Source organism: Microcebus murinus, chromosome 1, assembly GCF_040939455.1.
Source record: "Microcebus murinus isolate Inina chromosome 1, M.murinus_Inina_mat1.0, whole genome shotgun sequence".
NCBI classification, from domain to species: domain Eukaryota; kingdom Metazoa; phylum Chordata; class Mammalia; order Primates; family Cheirogaleidae; genus Microcebus; species Microcebus murinus.
In genome coordinates, this window is record NC_134104.1 from 2898335 (window position 1) to 2925311 (window position 26977).

The 26977-nt window shown below is 52.3% G+C and overlaps 1 protein-coding gene and 1 long non-coding RNA gene across 3 annotated transcripts; one reads left to right on the plus strand and one right to left on the minus strand.

Annotated features, from left to right (window-relative positions):
- Nucleotides 1-3154: 3154 nt before the first annotated feature.
- LOC142869400 (uncharacterized) lies at nt 3155-6207 on the minus strand. Its single transcript, XR_012918064.1, has 2 exons — nt 5989-6207; nt 3155-3378 (listed from the first exon to the last, which is right to left on the minus strand). It is a non-coding gene; the product is annotated as an uncharacterized LOC142869400 (long non-coding RNA).
- A 21-nt stretch (nt 6208-6228) lies between these two features.
- On the plus strand, nt 6229-25596 carry WDR4 (WDR4 tRNA N7-guanosine methyltransferase non-catalytic subunit). Of its 2 annotated transcripts, XM_012779123.3 has the most exons (11): nt 6229-6425; nt 8621-8686; nt 10099-10242; nt 14504-14660; nt 15495-15607; nt 17786-17846; nt 20143-20241; nt 21044-21108; nt 22118-22301; nt 23100-23169; nt 23700-25596. In XM_012779123.3, the coding sequence occupies exons 1-11, from the start codon at nt 6337-6339 to the stop codon at nt 23891-23893; spliced, it is 1242 nt and encodes a 413-aa protein (XP_012634577.2). In that variant the 5' UTR covers nt 6229-6336; the 3' UTR covers nt 23894-25596. The 2 variants fall into 2 exon arrangements, with proteins under 2 accessions (XP_012634577.2, XP_012634578.2); XM_012779124.3 differs by lacking the exon at nt 6229-6425 and having other exon boundaries at nt 8671-8686; nt 10099-10190.
- The last annotated feature ends 1381 nt before the right edge of the window (nt 25597-26977 follow it).

Consider the following 26977-nt stretch of genomic DNA (forward strand, 5'->3'; position numbering starts at 1 on the left):
CAGGCGAGCTGGGGCGGGGCAGAGCCCACGAGCCTGCGCGCGCATCCCCAGCCGGGCTCCCTGAGAGTCGCCCCGAGGCCACGCCCCTGGGGCGGGGCCGCCAATCAGAGGCAGGGGCGCAAGGGTCAGCCCCGGGCAGGTGCCGGCCTGGACCGCCCCGGCTGCTGTCCTTGCAGTGTGAGGTGCCCTGCGCGCTCTTGCTGGGGTGCGTGGACCTCGCAGGTAGTTAGTTATAAGGCTGAATTCCCGCCTCGCCGCTTCTCGCTTTGCCTTTGTCGGCTCACCCTTGAGTCTGAAATCCTCCGTGGGCGCACAGCCGTACACACCGGGCCCTAGCGCTCTGGCGCTCCTGTCTTGTGGGTTTTAAAGCTCCAGCTGCGGCGTCAGATCAGATCCTCACCCTGCCGCCGACGTGGCACCACCATGCACTGCCCTTTCTGTGTGGCGCGGGCTTGTTCTTGGCCTATGCCAACACTAATATTAGAGTTAGGCAGATTGGAAATGGAGGGTTTATTTTACCTGAATGTTTATAGCTTTTAGAACAAACATTTTGCCCCCAAAGTTAGGCATAATTGTGGAGTAGGTGTAGTTTTCAGCTTCTCTTCCTATTCATTAAAGCTCCCCTGACACACACACACCCTGCACCCTGTATTTCATTTGTTAATGTAAAAAAAAAAAGCCAAACTCTGTAAAATAATTTTAAAGAGATTTACTCTGAGCCATATTTGAGGATTGTGACCCGGAGCCATGCCCAAGATGCTTGAGCAAGTGGACTCGCTGTGGCTGGGTTACAGTTTGGTTTTATACATTTCAGGGAGACAGGGGTTACAGGTAAAGTCATAAATCAATACGTGGGAGGCATACATTGGTTTGGCCCGAAAATGTGGGCCATCTCAAGGGGGGTTTACAGGTTATATAGGTGGGTTTAAAGATTCTTTAACTTGTAGTTGGTTAAAGACATGAAGCTTTGTTTAAAGGCTTGGAATGTTTTAAAATAAGGAGCTATTTTTCAGAGATATACCACCAGACATATATTTGTGTAAATTGAGGACCTGTAGGTTTGTCTTGCATACCAGTAGGCCTCTTAATGGGTTACAAAGGATGTCCTCAACAAGTGAGGGGGGACATGATGAGGCATGTCTGACCTCACTCCTCCTGGCAGACAATTTAGTTTTAGGATATTGCTTTGGCCATGGGGGCGGGTCCATTCAGTAAGTCGGTGGGTGGTTGAGTCTTAAGATTTTATTTTAGTCTATTTTAGTTCACCCTCCAACTTCCACAGGGAAAGAGGCCCTTCCTCAATTTAGATCGCCTGTGCAGAGATCTGTGACTCAGAGTTAGAGAGTCATTGAGAATGCAAACTAAACTGCTTCAGCCTCCTGAGTAGCTGGGATTACAAGCGTTCCCCAACACACCTGGCTAATTTTTCTATTTTTGATAGAGATGGGGTCTTGCTTTTGTTCAGGCTGGTCTCAAACTCTTCAGCTCAAGTGATCCTCCTGCCTCGGCCTCCCAGAGTGCTGGGATTACAGGCGTGAACTACCTCACCATGCCATAACACAGTAATTGGTCCCTCCCTGCATAAGGGTATGGATTCAAAAGACAAAGGCAGGTCCAATGTTCAATCTTGTCTATCACCCAAAAGTTTCATTAGTATTGTTGATTATTAGTGACATTATTTTGGACTGTATTTTTATTGGCAGAAAAAAACAAATAATTATCTTTTTCAGGAAATAAGACTTTGTTGGGAGTATAATTTTAAATAAATTGTAAAAGACAAGTAATATACCTGACAAGGAATTTGTATCAAGAATATATAAGGCTGTGGTGGCTCACGCCTGTAATTCTAGCACTCTGGGAGGCTGAGGTGGGAGGATCCCTTGAAGCCAGGAGTTTAAGACCAATCTGAGCAAGAGTGAGACCGCCATCTCTACAAAAAATTAGCCAGGCTGGTGACTCACACCAGCTACTTGGGAGGCTAAGGAAGGAGAATTGCTTAACCCTTTGCACTCGGATGTCAAGTGTGACTCGACACGGTTAGCATCGGTAGCAGCTCACATCATGAAAAATTATAGAGATTAAAATTACTCTTTGAATGTATCAATAATTTGAAATATAAAAAAATCCAAACAAGTTTGTATGAAAAGAAACTCCAGTTTTTTATTCTACTGCCGCGCTTTGTAAAATCTGGGGTATTTAAAAAATTAAATCCCGAGTAGAATAAAGGAATTGAGAAAAAAGCAAGCATGTGCAAAGGGTTAAACCCAGGAGTTTGAGGTTGCAGGAGCAATGCTAATGCCACTGCACTCTAGCCTGGGTGACAGAGAGAGACACTGTCTCAAAAACACACACACACAAAATATATATGTGTGTATATATATATATATATATATATATATAAAGAATACTTAGAGCTCAATAGCAAAAAGACAAATAACCCAACTATAAAACGGACAAAGAATATCAATAGACATTTTTCCAAAGAAGATATGCAAATGTATAATAAACACATGGAAAGATGCTCAACATTATCAGTCATTACAGAAATGCAATCAAAACCACAATGAGATACCACTTTACCACCACTAGGATGGCTGGGATCAAAAAGACAAATAATGACAAGTGTTGGTGAGGATGTGGAGAAACTGGGCCCCTCATGTGGTACAGGTGGGAATGTTAAATGTTGCAGCCACTTGGGAAAACAGTTTGGAAGTTTCTTAAAACTGACTCCACAATTCCATTCCTAGAGGAATGTGCGTAACAGCATTATTCATAACAGCCAAAGATAAATGTGGTATATCCATCCAATGGAATATTATTCAGCCATAAAAAATGAAGAAGTACTGATACATGTTATAATGCGCATGAACCCTGAAAACATTATACTCAGTGATAGAAGCCAGTCTCAAAACATCACACACATTATATGATTCCACTTATATGAAATGCTCAGAACAGTGAAATCCATAGGACAGAAAATAAATTAATGGGTACCAGGGGTTTGAGAGGAGGGAGAAATGGGGAGTGACTGCTAATGGGCACAGTGTTTCTTTTGTGGGTGATGAAAATGTTCTAAAATTGATTGTGGTGATGAGTGCACATTCTGTTTATATACTAAAAAACCGCTGTCATGTTTAAATTATCACACACTAGGTGGATTAAAACAATAACAATTCATTCTCTTGCATTTCTGGAGGCCCGAGTCTGAGGTCAGGGTGTTGGCAGGGCTACACTCCCGGTGAAGGGTCCAGAGGAGAATTCTTCCTTGCCTTTCTCCTAGCTTCTGGTTCTGCCCACAATCCTTGGCTTGTGGCCATGTAACTTCAATCTGTTTCCTTCTTCACATGGCCTTCTCCTCTGTGTCTTCTCCTTTATCATCTAAGAACACAAGTTGTTGGATTTAGGGCCCACACAAGTCCAGGATTATCTCATTTTGAGATGCTTAACTCAATGACACCTGCAAAGACACTTTTCCCTAGTAAGGTCGCATTCACAGGTTCCAGGGGTAGATATTTGGGGTAACCATTACAACCACTATAAAATTGATGGGTCTCTGTTTTTGTTTTTATACACTTAAAAAACACAACTCAAGGACCTTGGAACAATGCTTACTTCCCGTCTTGCCAGTATGCCAAGATTTAAATGCTGAGTTTTATGCCCATGATCCTATTATTCTAACTCAAGGATTCCCAGGTTGCTAATACATTTCACTCAGGACAGGACTAGAAATACAACACAAGAAACAATCCATAGGTTTCTCAATGGAAAAAGGAAGGTCCACACTCCCTGTAGGCTTATCTGGTAGATCAATTACAAAAGTGGCTGTAATGTTCATAAGGTTGTGGATCTGCGTATAGGACTACCATGGAGGTGTACATGCTACAGATATTTGTACCGAGAAGTGAGTGCTGCTATAACATGTGGCATTAGCTTTGGGACCAGAAGCCCAGAAAACCAGTGAAGAAATTGGTAGTGAATACTGGAACAGTGGTGAGAAAACTATAGGAGGTGGACAAATAGTGACTGATACTGTGTTGTGGCAAAAGATTTGGTAACACTGTTGCCCTGCAGCAACATGGACTAAAGAAAAAGGTACCTACTAAACTCTTTTGCACTTGGGCCAAATTCATCTCTTGGCATAATATTGAAATTACCCTGTTTCTTTTACATGAATATATTAAGACACTACAGAAAAGAGATGTGCTAAAAAACAAACAAAAAACCCCACAACTGGCCAGTTTTCAAATTGAATTTAGAGGATGTGCTGGATTGAGGGAGGCAGCAGATGCTCATCATCAGACTCTGCTGTTGGCAAAAAATTCTCAAAGTAAAAACTTGGGACCAATATCAAATTTGGGATGGGGCCTGTGAAATATGGCCTAAAGAATGATGTTGAAGCCAAGGTGATTTTAATGATTTAAATGAGGTCTAGTACACTCTTTCAGCAATACATAAGGATTTCTTAAAAATCTTAAAGGAGAGGCTTGTTTCAAAAGAGCAGTGGCAGTGGCCTCTTGAATCAGATCATGAGAAGGTCACAGAATATTTAATGGAGGTGTATTAGGCCGGGCATGGTGGCTCATGCCTGTAATCCTGGCACTCTGGGAGGCTGAGGAGGGCGGATTGCTCGAGGTCCGGAGTTCAAAATAAGCCTGAGCAAGAGCAAAACCCGGTCTCTACTATAAATAGAAAGAAATTAATTGGCCAACTAATATATATAGAAAAAAACCAGCTGGGCATGGTGGTGCATGCCTGTAGTACCAGCTATTCGGGAGCCTGAGGCAGGAGGATTGCTTGAGCCCAGAAGTTTGGTGTTGCTGTGACCGAGGCTGACACCACGGCACTCACTCTAGCCTGGGCAACAAAGTGAGACTCTGTCTCAAAATAAATAAATAAATAAAGTAAAATAAAATAAAATAAAAATAAAGGAGTTGTATTGAACAAAGCCCGGCTAGCTGGTGTAACGTGGACTGGACAGTTTAAAGTGAAAAAACGCCAGTGGGCCCTCAATTTGATAAAGGCAGGAAGTAGGTTGAGAAAGTTGCTCAAAGGGCAGTCTTCAAAACAGCAAGCAAAGTGCTGAAAAAAGGACACCCAAGAGGGCAAAGGCAAGACTCCTGCTGACATCAGGCCAGGGAAATCCTGCCAGCGCAGAATTCGGGCCTACTCAAGGACTACTTCCAAGTGGATTTCAGAATCGCTGTGGACCAGCGTCACTCTGTGTCTCCTGTCCTTCCCCCTTTTTTTCCCCACACAGACACGTTTATTGTGGTTACCATTCCCTGCGTCACCACCACACACTGAGTGTGTAGGGTAGACAATTCATCTTTCTACTGAGCAGGTCTCTGGCAGGAGAGGAGCTGCATGGGAGAAACCACCCCCCACCCTGAACAAACCAGGTGAGCCTCGATTTTAAGCCTGATGCTGCCATCAGATGAGACTTTGGGGGATCTTGGGAAGAACGCTAGAAGATAAACCGCAGTTTGGGTTGAAAATACCACTTCCACGGCCGGGTGCGGTGGCTCACACCTGTAATCCTAGCACTCTGGGAGGCCGAGGTGGGCGGATCGCTTAAGGTCAGGAGTTTGAAATCAGCCTGAGCAAGAGCGACCCTGTCTCTACTAAAAATAGAAAGAAATTAATTGGCCAATTAATATATATAGAAAAAATTAGCCGGGCATGGTGGCGCATGCCTGTAGTCCCAGCTACTAGGGAGGCTGAGGCAGGAGGATTACTTGAGCCCAGGAGTTTGAGGTTGCTGTGAGCTAGGCTGACGCCACGGCACTCACTCTAGCCCGGGCAACATAGTGAGACTCTGTCTCAAAAAAAAAAAAAAGAAAAGTTAAAGGAAAGGGAAAGTACCACTTGCAGGCGGGAGACTTGGAGGGCAAGGTGTTTCTGGAGTGCCTAAGTGCAGAGGTCAGGTAGGCTCACTTCCAGCACCCCAGCCCTCAGCCCCTCCCGGACCTGGCATTCACTCGAACGCACTAATTTCTTGGAGGAGCATTTACTGGGCACCAAGTGGGTACTTGGTTTTGTCCACGGCGCGCCAGCTACAGCGGAAGGAGATCCAGAGCCGGCCGTGCCCAGTCTGAGGGAAAAGACGAAAATGAGGCGAGCGCCTGCAATCGCGAGTGACGCGCGGAATTCCGTTGGATAAACTCTGGGAGCCGCCGAGCCCGCGCCCCCAACGACCCCAAACCGCCCGGGAGGAGCAAGGCACACGGCGCCTTCTGCGCACGCGCAAGGACGGGCGTCGCGTCACCTCCCGGCGCCTGCGCGTGACGCCACAGCCCGGCGCCGACCGGAAGGGGCGCACGTGTGCGGCGGCGCGGCATGGCGGGTTCCGCGGGGCTGGCGTTGTGCGGGCAGACGCTGGTGGTGCGGGGTGGCAGCCGATTCCTGGCCACCTCCACTGCGAGCAGGTGAGGCGGTCTGGGAGCGGGAAGCCCTGGCGACCCCGACTGCCCCGCGCCGCTGGGGCTGCTCCGCCCTGGGGCGCCTGCTGGGGAGCCCTCAGCCGCCTAGCCCAGCCGCTCTCCGGGCGTCAAGCCTCTGCCTTCGGCGCCCCCGCCCAGGCCCCGGCGCGCCCCACACCACTCACGGCGGGCCCTGCGCCCTGGGCGTGGTTCTGCGGCGCTCTGCCCGGGTCTCGTCCGGACGCTTCCGGACTCTGCGGCCGCTGCGCTGGGGCCGGGTGGGCCGGGTCACGTCAGGCGAGGCTGGCCAGAAGCGCTCTGGGGCACGCGGAGAACCGGGCCCGAGCCTCCCTGGGGAGAGGGGCTCCCCGTCGGCGCATCGTCACTGAGCTCCAAGCGCCTGCTTCCTCCGACCCTTCCACACCCTGGGGTGCAGCTCCCTAGTAGCCCGTCCGTCACACCAATCTCCTTTTGCTTTCTGTAATTTCATTCCCTGCCTTCGTTATCCCCACTGCGAGGACGACGCCGGGGATTTTTAAATCAGTAAATATTTGTTGATTGAATAATCTTGACCCAGGAGCCTCGCAGGAATGAGTTGTGGTCAGTTTCAGCCCCTTGTTTCTGTTCCCATGGTTCTTTCCCATGATTCTTTCCTACTGGAAACAGAACGTGTCTGTCAAATGAACAGTATGTTCTTTGAAACGTCTAGTTTCAGAAAGCCAATTTGATGTTTAATTTAGATCTCTAAAAAATGACTTCGGAACCTGTCATGTATCCCAGATTATTTAGTTTCAGAGATTCACAGTGTAATACATGGCACGGTTGAGCCACTGGCATATTAGACTCAATATACTTGCTTTAGTCTGTGCCTTTTGAGGAAATCTGGTGACTGGCAAAGTTTTGGACTTGGAAGACAAGTTCTCCTTCTACAGTCCTGTGTTCCACGTGGGAATTGTTTTGGTGCAATCACTGTAAAGACTATAAATACGTGTAAGATACCTTGTGTGTGACAGGGCGGGAATAAACCAAAGGGAGTCTAATCAGGGAGGAAGATGGGTAATTCCCATGTAGGTAAGTGTGTGGGGGTCAATGGGATCTTTTTTGGTAGGTGAGACATTTTTCTAAACAAGAAAGGCCGGTTTTATTTTTATTTTTATTTTTTTTATTTTTTTTTTTTGAGACAGAGTCTCGCTTTGTTGCCCAGGCTAGAGTGAGTGCCATGGCGTCAGCCTAGCTCATAGCAACCTCAAACTCCTGGCTCAAGCAATCCTCCTGCCTCAGCCTCCCGAGTAGCTGGGACTACAGGCATTCGCCACCATGCCCGGCTAATTTTTTGTATATATATATTAGTTGGCCAATTAATTTCTTTCTATTTTATAGTAGAGACGGGGTCTCGCTCTTGCTCAGGCTGGTTTCGAACTCCTGACCTCGAGCAATCCGCCCGCCTCGGCCTCCCAGAGAGCTAGGATTACAGGCGTGAGCCACCGCGCCCGGCCTAAAGGCCGGTTTTAAATGTGCAAAATCCCAGTGCAAAATCCCAGTGAAAACTCAACAATATCAGAACATATTTTCTTTTCTTTCCTTTTTTTTTTTTTTTAAAAAAAAGGGTTTTGCTCTGTCACTCAGGCTGGAGTGTAGTGGCACGATTATAGCTCACTGCAACATTGAACTCCTGGGCTTAAGTGGTCCTCCCACCTTAGCTTCCTGAGTAGCTAGGACTACAGGTGTGTGCCACCACGCCTGGTAAATGTTTAATAATTTTTTGTAGAGATGGGGTCTCACTGTGTTGCTCAGGATGGTCTCAAACTCCTGGCCTCAAGTAATCCTCCCACCTTGGTTTTCCAAAGGCCAAGGTGTGAGCCACCACGCCTGGCCCATAATTTCTTATAACCAGGTTGCATTGATGTTCTGGTGCCTGAAAGAATAGTATATTAATTCTGTTGCTTGTTTTTCCCCTATTTGTTTTTCTGAACTAATTTTATTTGTACAGAAACACGCAGGTTGTATGGGACAGATTCAAACGGCAGATTAAGCAAATAAAGCTCCTTAGCTGTTCCCTGCATTATTATGCCTAGACAACTTTCACGTCATGGATAAGACCCATAATTTAATGAATATGCAGATATTTTTTTGGGGGGGGGAAGTCAGCATTTTTATTAACAAAGGGCTCCTTTTGAAATCATTCTGTTATTTCTTTTTAGCGATGACAACAGCCTCTTCGTCTATGACTGCAATACTGCAGAGAAGAAGTCACAAGAAAATAAAGGGTGAGATGATGGGAAGCTTTTTTGGGGCCTGATTCATGGCTTGAATAATGAGACCAGAGAGCCTAAGAAATATTAAATAATTATTGCCTTACTTGCCGAATTAACTTCTGTCACTCGATTGAGTGGTAAAAACTAAGTACCACCTCAAGAAAGAAGTGTGGAAAAAACTTCCAGATCAGGCATTAAGTGTACGTTAGGATTTTTCTAAATACTTTTAGTTTCTTTCATCAATCAGCTCTCTTTTTTTTTTTTTTTTTTTAAATTTTTATTTTTTGAGACAGAGTCTTACTTTCTTGCCCAGGCTAGAGTGAGTGCCGTGGCGTCAGCCTGGCTCACAGCAACCTCAATCTCCAGGGCTCAAGCAATCCTGCTGCCTCAGCCTCCCGAGTAGCTGGGACTACAGGCATGCACCACCATGCCTGGCTAATTTTTTGTATATATATTTTTAGTTGGTCAATTAATTTCTCTCTATTTTTGGTAGAGATGAGGTCTTGCTCAGGCTGGTTTCGAACTTCTGACCTCGAGCAATCCGCCTGCCTCAGCCTCCCAGAGTGCTAGGATTACAGGCATGAGCCACTGTGCCCAGCCTCAATCAGATCTCTTACTGGCTCCTTGGAATAATGGTGAACATTTAAAATGCTGAGAAATTAACTTTAGCTCATTGAAGGATAAAAGAGTGTGTGATTTTGTGTGTGGTGGCTTTCTTTTGTATGGTCTGTGGCTCAGTTTGTTTTATCATTATTTTTAAGGTGCTTTTGTCCCTACCTCTGGCCTTGGATTAGTCCCTTTCCAGGAGGGGTGGTTCCTGGGCTCTCTGGGGGTCCTGCCAGCTCAGCTATTTGGGTTCTGGCATGTATGCTGAGTTTTTCTGTTCAGTTATGTTTCACTCCTGTCAAATTAGAGCTGTTTTGACCCTCCCCATCCCCTCCCCCCCTTTTTTTGAGACAGAGTCTTGCTTTGTTGCCCAGGCTAGAGTGAGTGCTGTGGCATCAGCCTAGCTCACAGCAACCTCAAACTCCTAGGCTCAAGCGATGCTCCTGCCTCAGCCTCCCGAGTAGCTGGGACTACAGGCATGCGCCACCATGCCCGGCTAATTTTTTTATATATATATTAGTTGGCCAATTAATTTCTTTCTATTTATAGTAGAGACGGGGTCTCGCTCTTGCTCAGGCTGGTTTCGAACTCCTGACCTCGAGCAATCCTCCTGCCTCGGCCTCCCAGAGAGCTAGGATTACAGGCGTGAGCCACTGTGCCCGGCCCTCTTAATATGTCTTAATATTCTGGCCACATGAACCTTTTAACTCTTACCATTTTCTACCTCTGCCCACATTAGAATTACCGAGCTGGCCATTGCGGAATGCAGCCGTATTTGCTCAGTTGGCGCCTAATCATTTTCCTGTTCTCTTTCTCAGGGAGGATGGGCCACCCTTCGTCCCGGGGAGCGGTGCGATTCTGGCATCCACCTTCTCCGAGTCTGGCCGCTATTTTGCTTTAACCGATGACAGTAAGCGTCTGATTCTTTTCCGTACAAAACCATGGCAATGTCTGAGTGTCAGGTATGAAATGCTAACACTGGGTAATTAAGATGTCATGTGCACTCCTTGTACTTGCATGCCTGTCACGATAGTGACAGTGGTGGTAAACACAAGTTAGGTACCAGACACTGTTTTCAGTGCTTTGTATTGTTAACTGATTCTGTATTAACGGATCTGATCCTCATATCAGCCTTGGGGGTGGACAGGGGCGTTATTCTCTTCCACATTTGGTGGCAAGCAGTTGGGTATCCGATCTCAGGTCAGCCAGCTTGGAAAGGCAGAGCCAGGCCCCCTGGCTAGTCACTCTGGCTCCAGGGTCAGTGCCCCTGGCAACTGTGCTGTCCCATATTCCAGCGTGCTGCTCTAGTCTTGTGATTAGCAGGAGCAGGATGTCAGCTTGTACTGTGTAGCTGTTGGGGTTTTAGATAGGTTAAGGCATCTGCTCCACAGTTTTAAGCTGGGTGGGTTTAGTGCTCTTATCTGTAAGTGTCTGAAGGGTGGGTGGGGAGGTCAGCAGCATGGGCCAGCACACTGACACCCTGGGCCTCCCCTTCCCCTGCTGTGCAGCAGTCCTGTAAGTGTTCTGCCTGCCTTACTGCGCCTGTGAGTGTTCTCTGTCACTTTCTTTTTTTTTTCCTTTGAGACGGGCTCACTCTTTTGCCTGGGTAGAGTGCCGTGGCATTCACAGTAACCTCAAACTCCTGGGCTCAAGCGATCCTCCTTTCTCAGCTTCCCGAGTAGCTGGGACTACATGCACCTGGCACCATGCCCGGCTAATTTTTTCTGTTTTTAGTTGTTTGGCTAATTTCTTTCTATTTGTATTAGAGACGGGGTTTCGCTCTTGCTCAGGCTGGTCTCGAACTCCTGAGCTCAAGCAGTCCTCCCGCCTCGGCCTCCCAGAGTGCTAGTTTTACAGGCGTGAGCCATTGTGCCCGGCCTCTCCTGGTTATTAATACACTGTAGGGTGATAGGTGCAGGTGGTAGGTAGTCAGGTGTATGGTTATTGCCAACCTCTTGGCATATTGCTCAGGAATTTTTTTTAAATTCCTTTAGAATTTTAGGTTTGTGGATTTTTCAGCATTAAGTGGATTGAAATGTTTACTTTTTCTCTAATGGGAAGTGAGAGATTTTTCTGGTAGGAGGAGTAGATTTGGGGGACAAGAGTGGGGAAAGGAAGGATAGTGGGGAGAGGTTTGTCCATTGGGACAGCAGGAGCTGCTTTTGTGGAAAGGACGGGAGGTGATTAGAACCAGCCTGGGGCTGGTCCATTTTCAGGTGGTTGGGAGGGTGCAATGCTCCCCTAACTGGTGGCCTTTTACTCTTTGGGGCATAGACCCAGGAAAACGCCTATCCTTTACATATCTGACCTGCAGTTCAATTTCAAGGGATCCTCACGCTCGTTTATCTACATTTGACTGACTGAGGAGGCCCTGCGCCCCTGCAGGACTCGCTCGAGCTGGGACCAACCTCTGCACTCTGTCCAGTGGTCTCTTTGTTGCTGGGCCGCTGCTTTCAAACTTAATGTTTGAGGGTTTTGAGGCACAGCCAAGAGGGAAATTGTGAGCAACAACCATTCCTTTCCAGGTAGCAGTTTAGAATGGCAAAAGGCCAGAGGATGTGTGACCTGGGCAGATCAGGAGACTCTCTTCTGGCCCATGGAACCAAGGCAGGTTTTCCGAACCAAAGATGAGGACATGGGGTGACGAATGATGCTTTCAGTTTTGACACATGCATTTATACCTGAGAAATCTTAGCAGTGAAGTCACAGCGTTTCAGAAAACGCCTGTGTGAGAATAGTAGCAGCACATGGAGCAGGCAGAGCCCCAGGAAGTCAGATCCGGCCTGTGCTGCCCGCAGGGGTCTGGCTGCTGGATGGGAGTCCTAGGAGCTTGGGCTGGAGCCGGCGTCCGCACTTGGAATCCTTGCTGCCCTGGCAGGATCTGAGCCCACGGCTCTCGGGAGGGTTCCGGGCTCAGCTGCTGGCCCCACTGGCAGAGAAGACAGGCCAGGCAGCCCTGCGGGGCCTGCGGAGAGGGTGCTCTTTGGCTGTGTTCTTCTGGGGTCTGGGCCGTGAACCCTAGGATTCTTTAGGGAAGTGCTGAGATCTGAGGCCCTGCAGAGGCCAGGAGATCTGCGGGCTTCAGCTCTCTGGGGTGCCTTCAGCTGGAGTGACGTGCCAGGCTGCTGCTGTCCTCTCTCCAATGACCTGCCCCATTCTGTGACCTGACTCCCTGGGACCCTTGCCCCCACGCCTGCCCATATGGCTGAGAATCCTGGAATCACTGCTAGGGTGCACTTAGCCTACAGCTGGAAGTCCCTAGCTAGCGAAGACAGGCCGGGATGAGGACTGCCACCTCTGCAGAGCTGGATAGGCGAGCATGGCCTGGGGTCCCATCTGTGCTGTTCATCTGCATGGAGGGCACAAGATCCTCAAGTCTGAGGCCATCACTCTTAGAGGATTTGTTGGGCTGCCCTTGGGATGCTGTGGTCACGTTTATGGCGTGGCGCTGCCTTCTGTTTAAATTACCGTGCGCTCTGAGAGCCTGGGTTGGTCTTGCCCCAGGTTTTTCTTTTGTCTTTTTTTTTTTTTTTTTTTTTAATTTATTTTTGCCTGTTCTGATGCTGTTGGATTTTTTTTTTTTTTTTTTTGAGACACAGTCTCATTCTGTTGCCCGGGCTAGAGAGCTGTGGTGTCAGCCTAGCTCACAGCAACCTCAAACTCCTGGGCTCAGCAATCCTCCTGCCTCAGCCTCCTGCGTAGCTGGGACTACAGGCATGCACCACCATGCCCGGCTAATTTTTTCTATATATTTTTAGTTGTCTAGCTAATTTTTCTATTTTTAGTAGAGACAGGGTCTCACTCTTGCTCAGGCTGGTCTCTAACTCCTGAGCTCAAGCAATAATCCTGCCTCAGCCTCCCAGAGTGCTAGGATTACAGGTGTGAACCACCACGCCCGCCCTTTTGTCATTGTTGTCTGCATATTTATCCTGTCATGCCTCCCTTCTGCAGCTTCACTGGCACAGGCACGTGGAGGGGGTGGCAGTGACTAGGGGTGCAGACAGAGGCCCCTCCCTGCTTTCTTCTGTCCTTTTGTCCCTCTGCCCCTGCGGGAAGTGCAGGGGTCCTGTTTGGTCCATGTGTTGGAGACAGGGCTCCTCAAGCTGCTCTCTGCATTTCAGGCTGATGTCTGGCATTCCATCTGCAGTGAGCGGGTGCCCTGTGGTGGCCTGCCTGGACGTGAGCTCTTTATCGGTAGTGGGCAGTGCCCTGGGGACAAGGAAGGCAGGGATGGTCACTCTTCTGTGAGGAGGCCATTCATGTAACTGTGTGTGTAAAGCAATGTTATGACTTGTATCAATGTAAAACACATTGCTACCTGGCTGTTTCAGTTTTGGAGAGAATGTATATACTGTGAAGAGATTCAGTAGAAACGACGTGAAAAGTGGTAATGGGAGGACATAGCATAACCCCTGACCCCTGGTTAAGGAGATGGAGTGAACCGTAGCTTGGTTTCTCATTGAACTAACTTGCAAAAGTGACACACCGAGTGGCTCTGGTCCAAGGACTGAATTCATGGGTGTGCTGATCCCCGAGTAGAGCGTGCCACGTGCTGCATAGCGGCTCACCTCCTTGAGAGGTGCGGTGCCACCTCACTGTTGCCCTGTGCCTCGTCTGGCCCCAGCGGGGAGGTGGAGGGTGGGCCGTCCATCTGGGCATGGAGTGCGGCAGTCCTTGGGGAGCTCCTGGTCTGGTGAGGCTGGAGGAGCAGCAGTGGGCTGGACATGGGACAGGTAGCCTACAGGGTGTGTGGCAAGGCTGGGAGGGCCCTAGGCGGCTGTGCCTGCTTTTGTCCTTGACAGTGCCACTGCCGGCAGGGGTGGGGACCCGTGGCCTTGGTGCCGTGTAGCCTTCTGGATCCATGTGTGCACCTTTTCAGCTGAATCCACATTTTACAGATTGAATCCTTTCATTGAAAGGTGCAGCGGGGAAGGATGAAGCTTTCTTGCCCCTTTATGCTTAAGAAAGAACAGTCTTGAAATTAGGAGGCCACAGGTTCCCTGCCCCTGATTGGGAGTAATTTCCTTAAAGGAAAAAATTATAAAAGTAAAATTTGTGTAAGGCAAGTCTGACTTTACTGGAGTTCTTTATGTTGCCTTTATTTTTCGGGCACTGTCTGCGCAGCTAGAGAAGAGCGTGTGGCTCGGGCCACAGAACGGGAAGCCCTGGGTGTCGAAGAGTCGAGCTCATGGGAACTAACCAGGAGTGTCTCTGGGCTTCCAGGGCCGTGGTGAGGAGGTGTACGGCCTTGACATTCACCGCCTCCGAGGAGAAGATCCTGGTGGCCGACAAGTCTGGAGACGTCTACTCCTTTTCTGTGTCGGAGCCACATGGGTGTGGCCGTCTTGAGCTCGGGCACCTGTCTATGCTGTTGGACGTGGTAAGTGGGGGCGCGCTGGATTAACGTCTGCCCCGGGCACGGCTCAGGTGTGGCGGAGGCTGGTGCATCCATGAGGAGAGGCCTGGGTCTGTATGCCCGAGTCTCTCCTGCGACGGCCCTCTGCATACTGGGGAGCAGAGGAGCGACAGGAACGGGGTTAGGAAGGTGAAGCAGCTGGCAGCGTGGACAGAGGCAAGTTAGGAGATGGGCAACGGTTCCAGCTGTGAGGAGCTGCTCTAGTCGGGCCCCAGGTGACCCCAGGTCAGGGGCCTTAGTGGAGGGAGATAGGAGGGGCAGGCGTGCCAAGAGCCCTGGGCTTGGCCTCCTGGGCCAGGCTGTGACATGTGCTTTACGGATGTCACCTCGATATTCCTCCCAGCAGCCCCGCCCCATGTGTCCCAGGCCCCTAGGGCCCCGGAGCTCCGTGAGGCTGCGTCCCACAGCTGGGGGGCACTGGGTCAGTCCACAGGGGACAGTCAGTAACATGGGGTGGGGTTGAAGGGAACCTCACAGGACGGAGTGTCTGCTGGATGCGTGACTTAGGGAAGGCAGCCTGGGGCACTGGAGACAAGAGGGTGTGGCAGGTGGAGAGAGGAGTTGGGTCCGAGTGTGCCTGGGTGCAGGGAACAGGATGGGCAGACCTGGCTCTGCCCCGCTGTGGGAACCTGGCCCAGCTCGGAGGAGCGAGGGCTGACTCTCTTGGCTGGGGACCTGGCCGGAGAGGGAGGAGGGCCCAGTGCTTAGGCAGCCTCCTCACTGGAGAAAATCCAAGTGTTTCCGTGGTGCCGCGCGAGCAAACAGGCGGCTCTTGCTTTCTAACCCCCTCTGACATAGGCCGTGAGTCCTGACGACAGCTTCATCCTCACTGCTGACCGGGACGAGAAGATCCGGGTGAGCTGGGCGGCGGCACCCCACAGCATCGAGTCCTTCTGCCTCGGGCACACTGAGTGAGTGTGCCCTTGCCCGTCCCCCAGCACAGAGAGGCTCAGGTTTCAGGCAGATGCAGGTGGAGCCTCGGTGCTGGGAGCCGTGGTGCGCTAGGGGAGCATCTTTGCGGAAGGGCCCCACGTCAAGTGCTGTTGTTGCTGGCGAGGCCCCTGCTTGGGTGAGACCAGCCCCCTGTGCTCGGGCGCCGCAGGCACCACTGGTTTGCGGCCCACAGAAGTCTGGTGAGAGCGGAGCTCACTCTGAGCCGGTGCCTCCTGTCTGTCCTCCCTCACTGGCCGGTGCCATGCTGGCCTCCTCACCAGGGTGTGTTTCTGGAAAACCCCATCCTCAGCATAGAGGTCTCTGGGCAGTGCCTGGCGGTCGTTAGTGTTTAGCAGGTGGATGTGCTTGGGGACGAGGAGCACACTCTGAACCCAGCCTCTGAGCCTTGTGACTCTCTCTTGTGGCAGAGGAGCTCTCGGTCGGGAGCTGGGTCCACGTGCGTGGGAGGTGTTCTGGAGTCCCGCCTTCTCAGGCAGAAGGCTGAGCAGAATTTGTGCAGAGGAAAAGTGCTTAATTTATTTATTGGCTGAAACGTTCTAAAACACACTGTTTGAGGCAGTGGGAGAAACTGGAGGGATTCAGTTCAGTCTTTAATTCTGAAATTGTTCGTGTTTTCTTGATGTTTGCATGGAACACAGAAATTCGACCTCTGAGAAGGCCAGTGGCCACTCAGTTTGTATCATACCTTGTGGTAGCTTGTTTTGACTTTTCTTTAATTCTGCAGCTCTGGGATTCTTATTACCTGCCAGCCCCTGGCCCTTTCCCCTCTGCTGTGTCTCACTTGGGTCTTTGCAGTTCCTGACCCCGCCGGGCACCGGCTCCTGCCTCAGGGCCTTTGCAAGTGCTGCGTCTGCTGCCAGGAGTGCTCTTCCCCACGCAGCTCCTCACCTGCGCTTTCCGCTCGGTGCTGCCTCTGCCTCAGGGGTCTCCCCATCCTCCCCCTTGGGAAATGCCCCATCACTTGGATGTACTGAGTTCTGTAGAAACAGAGCGTTAAAATCAATTTCACCTGTTTCTACTTTGTTTTTCAACATGGCCGCTGGTGAATTTTTAATGACATCCACGGCTCGCATTTGTGGCTGGAATTGTATTTCTGCCAGACAGTGCTGGTTTGAACCCTTGGCTGATACTTAACAATCTGTTTATCGCCTGTAGCATCCTGGTGGTTTTGTTGGTCGGTTTTGTTCAATGCTGTCTCCAGTCCTCAGCACGGGGCCTGGCGTGGAGTAGGTGCTCAGTAGATACTTCTGTGATTGAATAAATATTAGTGATAATTATTGTGTAAAATTGTATTTCAAACCTGCGGAAGTCGTGGTTTCTAGCCTTTCCTGTTGAGAACTGTGAGGCCACAGGCACCCTCTGCAATGCGCCTGCTGTACTCTGTCTGTCCTAGGTGTAGGGTTGTTATTTTTCCTTTTGAAGGACCTGAGAGTAGAACTTCAGCACCTCCGTGGGGGGCCAGGGTGGTCCTGGTGCAGGGAAGAAAAATGGGATCGTGCCCCTGCAGGTGCACGTTGGTGACCAGCATTTCCAGGTGGGTTTCAGGAGAGCTGGGTGGCTCGTTTTACTTTTGGTGGCTGTTTTGGTGGCAGAGTGGCTGGGACTTTGTGTCCTGTGCTGTTGCATGCTGAGCCCTTGAGGGTGGGCTGGGCAGGGCGGAGACAGGTCTGGCTAGGTCAGTCAGAGTCCTGCTACCCGGGCCACATTGTCATCAAGGGGCCGTCGGGGCTCTGATCCGTCACTGCCTGTGGTCTGATGACCTCTATGGTCCGTCCTCTGACTCTCACCTGGGTTCTGCTGTCTCCAGGCTTCAACATAGGTGCCTTGGGTCAGGGTGGGTCTCTGGGTGCTGCCAGGCACAGCTGGTTGGCAGATGTGGCTCACCCAGGGCCCTGCACCTGCTTGGAGGTTGTCATGTTGTTGGTGACCCAAGGGTGACACGGGGTATGGTCCGACTTGCCTTGGCCTGTGCAGGGGCTGTCACCTGGTTACATGTGCTCCTCTTCCCCACCCTGCCTGGTTTTGTTGGAGGTCAGGGGTTTGGGCCAGAGAAGGGCTCTCTCCCTGCAGTGAATGGGCGGCTGCCATGCAGTGCAGGTAGCTGGGGCGCTGACACCTGCTTCGTCTCACCACAGGTTTGTGAGCCGCATCTTCGTGGTGCCGGGTCATCCTGAGCTGCTCCTGTCCTCCTCCGGGGTAAGTGCTTTGCCCAGGGCCGCTGCGGGGAGGGGGCGCCTGTTGGGTAGGGGTCACCTTGCAGAGCCGGCCCTTAGTCCCCAGCTGTGGTCTGAAGTCTGGGTGTCCCCAGTCATCAGTGGCTGACACTGGATGGTGCTTGTTCCTTAGAGTGGCCCATGGCTTGCCCCTCACTCACAGCTGCTCATCCAGGGCCGTGTGTGTGTGCGCACGCGTGCGTGCACGTGTGTGCTGCGTTCACACGTGTGTGAACTGGAATGGGTCTGGAAGGCATCTGTTGCAAGGGCTGCTGCTCTGTCTATGACAGCGTCAGGGTCTCAGTGAAAGAAGTCGACAGGGAGACTGTCTCTGACTCTTAGAGGTCTGGCCCATCGCACGAGCTGCTGGACGCACCCACCAGCCTGCCTGGAGGGTGTACACCCTTGAAGCAGGGCACCTGCTGATCAGCTGTCGAGGTGCCTTGGGATGGGCATTTTTTTTTTAAGAGACTGGTTCCTGTTGTGTTGTCCAGCCTGGTCTTGCACTCCTGGGCTCAAGTGGTCCTCCTGCCTCGGCCTCCCAAAGCTCTGGGATTGCAGATATGAGCCACCACGCCCAGCCTAAAAATGATTTTTATTTTGTTATTTTTAATTTTCAAGAGCCATTTCTTGTCCTCAGAATGTATTTTACAGCTACCCGTCCTTGCACTCTGAGTGCAGCATCTTTGGATCTCACCCAGGTGGAGCGTGTGCTTTTCTCCTCGCAGCTGCTCCTTGCCGTGGGTTTGTCTCTGCTGCACGCGTGTCCGCCTTGCTCCTTGGAGGTTTTCCTCAGGTGTCCACAATCCCCTCTGTCCGCTGTGTCAGGGACATGTTGGAGGTGTCAGAGCAGTTGTCTAGGCACCGGCCCAGCAACCTGTGGGATTCTGCAGTGCACGTGGGGCCATCCGTCTCTTCTCTGGGTGCTCAGTGTCTCTGGTCGTCCTTCTTCCCTAGAGTTATAGCTTGTCCCCAGCGCCCTGGGAGGTGTCTCTGATGTCCCTGAGACCACAGCCCCTCTGGCTCCTCTTCCCCAAAGAGTGAACCTCCATCTCCTGCTGGCGTGGAGCGTGGAGCTGAGGGCAGGGACCGGGAGGTCCAGGTGCTCTTTGGGAAGACTTTGCACGGCTCCCCCGTCACCCTGCCCTCTGGCCAGCAGCCCCTGCCTGGTCTGCGGCTCATGCTGTCACAGGCGTCCTTCTCTGTGGACAGTCTGTCATTTGCTTCTAGTGTCACAGGTTTCCTTGACATCTTTTGGCTGTTGTCTTTTCCTCTCTTCTTGCCTATTGTCTGTCCTAGTGGGTTCGTGGTTTTTAAACACCTTTTTCTTGTAGAGAGGTTTGGGAGTGAGTGTGTACACCTGCGGGTGTGTGTGTGTTGATTTCACATTTATCTGCCAGACTCGTGGCAAGGGGTGTGCAGTGTGTGTGTGCCTGGTGTGTGGTGTGTGCATAGCGTGTATGGGTGTGGGGGTGTGTGTACACATACACTCTATTCCAGCACCCACTGGGCACATACGTACTGTTAACAGTTTGGGTATTTATCATACTTTCCATCTTTTTCTTTTGGTCATTTAACAGTGCTCACAAACGATGCCACTGTCCCCTCAGTTTCAGTCTGCGCCTGTCTGTGCTCAGTCCCTCAGGGGTCGCTGTGGTCAGTGCTGGCATGGACCTGCTCCGACTCCGAGTTTCCCATCACTCGCAGATGGGCCGGTTCTTTCCATTTCCCTCCACCGTGATCAGTGTTGGAATGACAGTTTTTAAAATACAGACTCTTTTTTTCGGATGATTGCTTTAGAGCCCTGGGGCAAATGGCAAATACTGTTGTCCTTGAAGGTAATGCCAGTCAACACTGTCCATGGTGGCCGATGGACCTGTCCTTTCCACCCACTTTTAAACTGAAGTGGGACGGCGGTGACATGCTCATGAGTACACATGTTCCTGTGTGAGTGTGTGATCCTTGCAGTGTCAGTGCACCCTTGTGTGTGTGCATGTGCGCATGCCTGGCCTGAGCACAGCAGACATGGCCTCAACCTCCTAGCGTGTGAAGGTCTTGTTGTCGCTGTCCTTGGCCCATTCCGCTGTGGGGTTACCTGTTTATCTCTGCGTGCGCTCTGCGTGAACTCTCTACACAGTGGGTAAGCAGGGAGCCTTTAATTTGTAAGGGGGTGCTGGCTGTCATCAAGTGCACCCCAGCCTCAGCTGTCCTCTGGGTCACCCACAGCTGGCAGAAGCCCTGTGACCCTGCTTGCTGACCTGTCCGTTTCGTGTGTACAGGATGGCACTCTGAGGCTCTGGGAGTACAGAAGCGGCCACCAACTGTACTGCTGTCACCTGGCCAGTCTGCAAGAGCCGGCGGAGCCCTGCAGCCAGAAGGTAGCAGTTTGTGTCCACCCTGGGGCTGGTGGGTGCTTGTAGGGTGTGGGAGGGTTGCTTAGCTGTCGTGCTGTCAGCACAGCCTTCCTCCAGCGTGGGAGAACCTCGTATTTCACGTTCTGAAGGTGTCTGGGCACGTGAGCGGGAAACGGCATGTGCCTTACTGTGTTCGCGTGAATAGCTAGTTCACAGAGAGGCCTCTGATCCCACTTGGCAGTGGGAAAGATAGTGGTTTTGAGCTCAGAGCTTCGAGGTGGATTTGCCAGCAGGGCAGGGCTGTCCACCTGGGAGTGGCCTCACGGCACCCTGAGCGCTGGCGTTGGTTAAGTGTCCTGGTGGGTCAGCCTTTCCCGCTGAGAACCGCAGGCGGGCACCACTTTCCCTCCACACATCAGGAGACTGGTTCATTTCCAGCATTTCCTCTTCCAGGAAGTGTGGAAGCTCATGGGCAGTTGTCTCTGTAACTAATAATCTTTTCCTTTCCACATGCATCCTCTTCTTCCCCCTCCTTGTCTTTTGACCTATCTGTTGGTTTTTGGAGGCATTTCACAGGCTCAGGGAGGGCCAGGGCAGCGGAGCGGCCTTTGCTGTCTATCTTGGCATTTGGTCCATTTGAGAACCAGGGAGTCACTGTTCCCCTCCTTTGCCCCTCTGCCTTCCAGAATGTTCTCGCATTACCTCCTCTTTCCCTCTGATGCAGTGTGGGATCTGTGAACGTCTTTTGGTTTGTTCCTGGTTTGGCTGGAGCGGCCCGAGAGGGCCCGACAGGTGGTCGCGGTTAATCAGCTGCTGTTCCTTTCAGAGGCTGGCCGCGTCCAGGATCGCCTTCTGGCGCCGCGAGGGCTGTGTCGCGCTGCTGTGCGACTGGTAAGCACAGACCTGCAGGGCGGTACTGGGTGTGGGTGGTTCCGTCGGCCCCAGGCTGTGTCCCTCAGTTCAGGGCTGTGGACGGTGATACTGGCACGACACCTCCCTCCGGGACGTGTCGATCTTTGATGGTCGCTGTGCGGGCTGTGGGTTCCTTTCACAGCTCACACTCGCTCGCTGTTTAACCCACGGGCTTAGCACGTAGCGGTGGCCTCTACGTGGGCCTTTGAGCGTGGTAGGTTTCCCCTGCGGTCCAGTTGTTGTCGCATCCACCTCAGTGAGTCCCACCGCAGAACCGTGGGTGACAGAACCCACCTGGGGGTCAGTGGCTCACGGGTGACGTGGGGTGTGAGCGCGACTCCCCTGGTGCTTCCTGAGCAGCCCGTGTTCTAGGACGGGTGTTTGGTGTTTCCTGCGCTTCCCGTTTTGTCCTCTTGACAAGCCTGTGGAAGTTTCTCGGCTTTAGAAGCCAGGACGCAGGTGCAAAGATGGCAGTGCTGTCCAGGTAGCACCAGAGTTCCGTCTGCTGCGATACAGCGGAATGGCGCCTTCCACCTCCCCCCCCTTTGCGCAGTATCAGTCATCTGTTGCTTCCCAGCAGGTTACCCTAGAGCAGGGGTCCTCAAACTTTTTAAACAGGGCCAGTTCACTGTCCCTCAGACCGTCGGAGGGCTGGACTATAGTTTAAAAAAACTATGAACAAATTCCTATGCACACTGCACATATCTTATTTTGAAGTAAAAAAACAAACGGGCAAAGACACCCGCGTATGGCCTGCGGGCCGTAGTTTGAGGACGCCTGCTCTAGAGCATATGGACGGAAACAGCAAACACGTGGCATCTTGCGGTTGTCTCGGGTCACAGAGTTGTTGAGAGCAGCTCGGCTGGGTCTTCTTGCCCAGTTGTCCCCTGACGACGGTGTCCCCAGGGACGGGGTGCTGGGTGCTGTCTGGGACAATACCCACGTGGGCCCGAGGCCTCAGTAATGGTCCTCTCTTTCTCGTGGAAAGCACCCCGGTGGTCTACATCTTCCAGCTCGACGCCCTCGGGCAGCAGCTGCGGTACAGACAGCGGCTGTCGTTCCAGCACCGCGTGTGGGACGTGGCTTTCGAGGAGGCGCGGGGGCTGTGGGCTCTGCAGGACAGCCTCGAGGCCCCGCTGGTGCTCTGCAGGCCTGTGGACGGCCAGTGGCAGGTGAGGCTCTGCGGCTTCTCCGCGTCTGGGCCCTGTGGTGCCACAGGCCTGGCGGGGAACAGCGAGGGTTTTGGTTCTGCACGTGAGCCTCTTCCAGCTTGGTCGCTTCTGGGTCCCAGGAGCTGTGTCCTGAGGGGCAGAGGCCTGGGGCCTCAGTGTGGGCGAGGGCAGCCAAGTGCCCGGCCAGCTTGTCCCCGTGGTGATGGCCGTAGCAGTTCTTTTGGGGGGTTGCTGTCACTGGCATATTTCTCCTGGGGCTCCCCATGCCACGCTTTGGTGACAGTCACATTTGCTGATGCTTGTCAGTGTGGCCTTGGGCCGGGTGCTGGCTGGGAACGAGCCAGCACGAGGAGCCTCCTGGGCAGAGGGAGGGGTGAGGGCCGGTGCCGGTGCCCTGTGATGTGAGGGCAACACCCGTCTGTCTGGTGTCTCACGGGACTGCTGGGGGTGAGGCGGATGAAATGTTGGAGGTTCTTCACGAGCCTCCGCGCTTCTGCCATAGCTTTGGAGATGCCCTTAAACCATTCAGGTGTTTTTAATCTGAAAAGTAGCCATCTGCGTGGTGTGAGCTGTGAGGCTTCTGGGGCCCCTGAGCCAGGAAGAGCTCGGCCCGTGCAGGGCTGGTCCAGATGGGATGCAGTGCTTCCTCCTGGGGTCTTCGTGGGGAGTGCTGGGGTCGCCAGGCTGCTGGCCCCGACCTCTTCCCCAACCGGCAGCCGGGCCACACCCAGCGGGCCTTGTGAGTGGTGTTGGGTGTTCAGCCCTTACCGAGGAACGCGTCCCATTTGTCCTCCTCAGTCGGTTCCTGAAAGTGCCGTGGTGCAGACCGTCTCCGGCGTGCTTCGTGGGCACTGGGCCATGCTGGCAGGTGAGGATGGGCTGCCTGTCAAGGACCAGGCACTGTGCTGAGGAGCAGACCACAGACCGCCCCACGTAGGGACTCACCAGGGACCCACCGAGTGAGCGAGGGAAGACCCGGCGAACGGGATGTGCGGCCTCTATGTGTCCCCACCCAGAAGGCGGGAGGGCAAGCGGGCCCCAGGGAGGAGGGTTGCCTTCCTCCTCCCTGCTGCCCGGGCCTGCCGTGGTCTCCAGCGGGCAGCTCCCAGCAGCGGCTTCCTCGGCGCGGGTGGGAGAGCGCCGGCGGGTGCAGGCCCACCCTCGGTGCCTGGCCTCCCAGGGTGCCGCGCTCTTCTGGGAGCTGGTCCCCAGGAGGTGGGCACCATGGGAGCATCTCAGAAGGCGCCGTCCACAGTCCACCTTGGGTGTCGCCAGGTTAGCTCCCTGTTACGGGAGGGCCTTGCGGGAATTCTGGCTTCTGGGCACGCGAGGCCCCTGCTGGAGGCCGAGTGTCGCGTCACCACCCCTTCTGGCATCTGTTCTCGTTCCCTGTGACAGGCTGTGCTGGCGCCGACGCCGGCTTCAGCGGCCTCTACAAGGCCACCTTCGACAACATGACCTCCTACCTGCAGAAGAAAGAGGAGCGGCTGCAGCAGCAGCGGGAGAAGCGGCAGCGGCGGCAGAGCCCCCCACCCGGGCCCAATGGGCAGACCAAGGGGACGAGGCCGGGGCCAGCGGCCTGGAGTTGCTGACCCTGGTGGTCGGCGGTGGCTCTCTCAGCACGAGACAGCGGGGCAGCTTGCGCTTGTTTCCCCTCACCCTGGCAGCTCCTTTGAAGAAGAAAAAGATGGCGGCAGTTAGGTCCCAACCAGCACGGCTCAGGAGGGGATGGTCTCTTGGGCTCTAGCATGTTCTGTGTCACTGAGCACAGGCTTTTGTGGGTGTCTGTGTCCCCTTGTTGAAGGGAAGCCGCGCAGGGCTTTGGCTTAACTGAGAGACTGCAGGGGGAGCAGCAGTGCCGCAAAGCACTTGAATCTTCGTGTTGGAGGCAGCGCGAACCCGCACGAGAGTCACTTGCTGATTTTTTTACTTTGCCCACAACACCGTTCGTGCCAGCTGCGTCTATCTCCAGGGGAGATCAGCAGGCACACGTTTTCGTAGTGACGTGTGGGCCACAGAGACATTTTCATGTTGCTCCACAGCCTCCCTCCAGGTGTGCTGCCAGGTAGGAGGCCACCTGCCACATGGGGACCTTGAAACTCGGCAGAATTAGCTCCTCTCAGCTGCAGCCACGTTGCCTGTGCTCAGCACGTGGCGCTGACGTGGGAAGTGCAGCAACACGCCTGCTCCCATGTGGGAAGTGCAGCAACACGCCTGTCATCACAGGGGACTCTGTTAGGCAGTGCTGGCCCAGGAGGTGGATTTGTTTCCGGAAGTGTGAGGACACGGGCGCTGGCTAAAAACCCAGTTTTGCAGGGAAATGGTTGATGATGTCATGCATATTTAATACTTGATTTGACTTTTGCATAGGCTGCAAAATGGCTGGGTTGTCAGCCGAGTTCTAATCACTGATCCACAAGGACAAGCTTTTTGCAACTTTCCGGAAACATTTAGCACAACACGTGGAACATGTTTCAGGATACATTGAACCGGGCATTTTGGTGCACGTACCGCTGTGACCGATGCGTTCACTGCGGGCTGAGGTTCTTTTACTGCTGAACTTCTGGTTCGGCCCCTGCCCCCTGTGATGACATCTCAGTCGTGGGAACAGCTGCGCGTTGGTGATGGCTTAGGCGTGGGATTTCCACTGAGGAGTTAGAAACAAAATCCTGTGTATTTCAGAAGGTGGAATGATTCAGATTTTTCATAAGTGCCTTTTCTTTTAACATCGATCTGGACACAGTGCCATCTGTGAAACGCCCAGGCCTGCCCCCCCGCCCCGAGCTGCAGCAGCCACAGAGCAGAGGCCACGCCCAGTCGTCTTCCTGGGTGAGGGCCCGGGCCTCGCTCGAACTTCGGGGGCACCTGGCAGGGGGTGTGTGTTCTCAGAAATGTGCTTTGAGAGTCTCAGTTTCAGGGAAAATTCAGGTTTGGTCAGGCCTACAGGTCACACGCCGTCCCTACCTGATTTTGTGGGCCTGTCAGCGAAGAATGGTTTTCATGTTTTTAAAATGATGGAAAACAAATCGAAACCAAAATAATACTTCATGATGTGAAAGTCATGAAATTCAAACTTTAGTGTCTGAATAAACTTTCACTGGGACATAGTCAAGCCTGTCAGGGTCTTGTGTGTGTGTCTGGTTTTTGTTATAACAGCAAAGTGCAACAGAGACCAAGTGACCTGCAAAACCTAAAATATTTACGTGTCCTTGATAGAAAAGTTTGTCAGCTCATAACTTAAGGTCCCTTTTAAATCCGTGTGTATTAAAAAGGAGCTGGTGCATTTCTCCATAAAGGCCTGTTCCTGGTGTGTGCACTTTGACCTCCTTTCTCATCACATACGTGTGCGTTTCCTGTATGGGCGACGCCGGCCAGGCTGGGTGGGCGTCATGGAGTCACGGTGATCACTTGTGGTCCTCCAGCCAGTGGCTCGGGTTGAGAGGGAGCCTCCGTGGTTTTTGTGTCCCTGGACAGCGCAGGGGCATTGCTGAGAGGTTGGAAGGCACAGGCGTACCGGGCCACACGTGGTAGCACTAGATTAGCCGAGTTTAGAGTGAGGGACCCCAGGAATCAATCACTTTCCAGTCTTTACGTTACTTTTATTCTCATCAAAGTCGTATGTGCACACCAGAGACCATGCAGCACTGAAGGGCTGGCAGTTTCCGCGGCCCAGTCCGCAGCTCTCTGTCTTGGTCCCCATCCTCTACCCCCTCCCCCACTCTTCCACCATTCCCATGTCTTTCCCCAGAGGCCACTGCTTTTACTCATTTCTTGGTATGTGCTGCCCGATATCGAAGTGACCTCCTGGCAACCACTGTCCTTCACAAAGTGCATAGCTGGATAGTCATTCTCTGTCTGCTCACTCCATCCGTTTGCATCACTTTTGCCCCAGGACACGCGTTGATCTCGGTTCCCGGTGGCCTTGGCTGGTGGAAGCCCAGCAGCCAGTGTGGGGGCATGGAGGGGTGGAGAAGGCGAGTTGCACCCTTGTTCTTGTCCTGTCCTAGCACTCTCCCGAGGGCCCCACCCGAGGGCAGGTAGGAGTAGAGGCTGCTCCAAGAGAGGCTCCCTCCATTTTTTGAGACAGAGTCTCACTTTGTTGCCCAGGCTAGAGTGAGTGCTGTGGCATCAGCCTAACTCACAGCAACCTCAAACTCCTGGGCTCAAGCAATCCTGCTGCCTCAGCCTCCTGAGTAGCTGGGACTACAGGCATGTGCCACCATGCTCAGCCAATTTTTTCTGTATATATTAGTTGGCCAATTAATTTCTTTCTATTTATAGCAGAGACGAGTCTCACTTGCTCAGGCTGATTTTGGACTCCTGACCTTGAGCAATCCTCCAGCCTCTGCCTCCCAGAGTGCTAGGATTATAGGCGTGAGCCACCGCGCCCGGCCCCTCCCTTATCTATCTATCTATCTATCTATCTATCTATCTATCTATCTATCTATTTATTTATTTATTTTTGAGACAGAGTCTCACTGTGTTACTTGGGGTAGAGTGCCGTGGTGTTAGTCTAGCTCACAACAACCTCAAACTCCTGGGCTCAATCAATACTTCTGTCTCAGCCTCCCAAGTGGCTGGGACTACAGGCATGCACCACCATGCCCGGCTAATTTCTTTTTTATATGTATATTTTTAGTTTTGCCAATTAATTTCTTTCTATTTTTAGTAGAGAT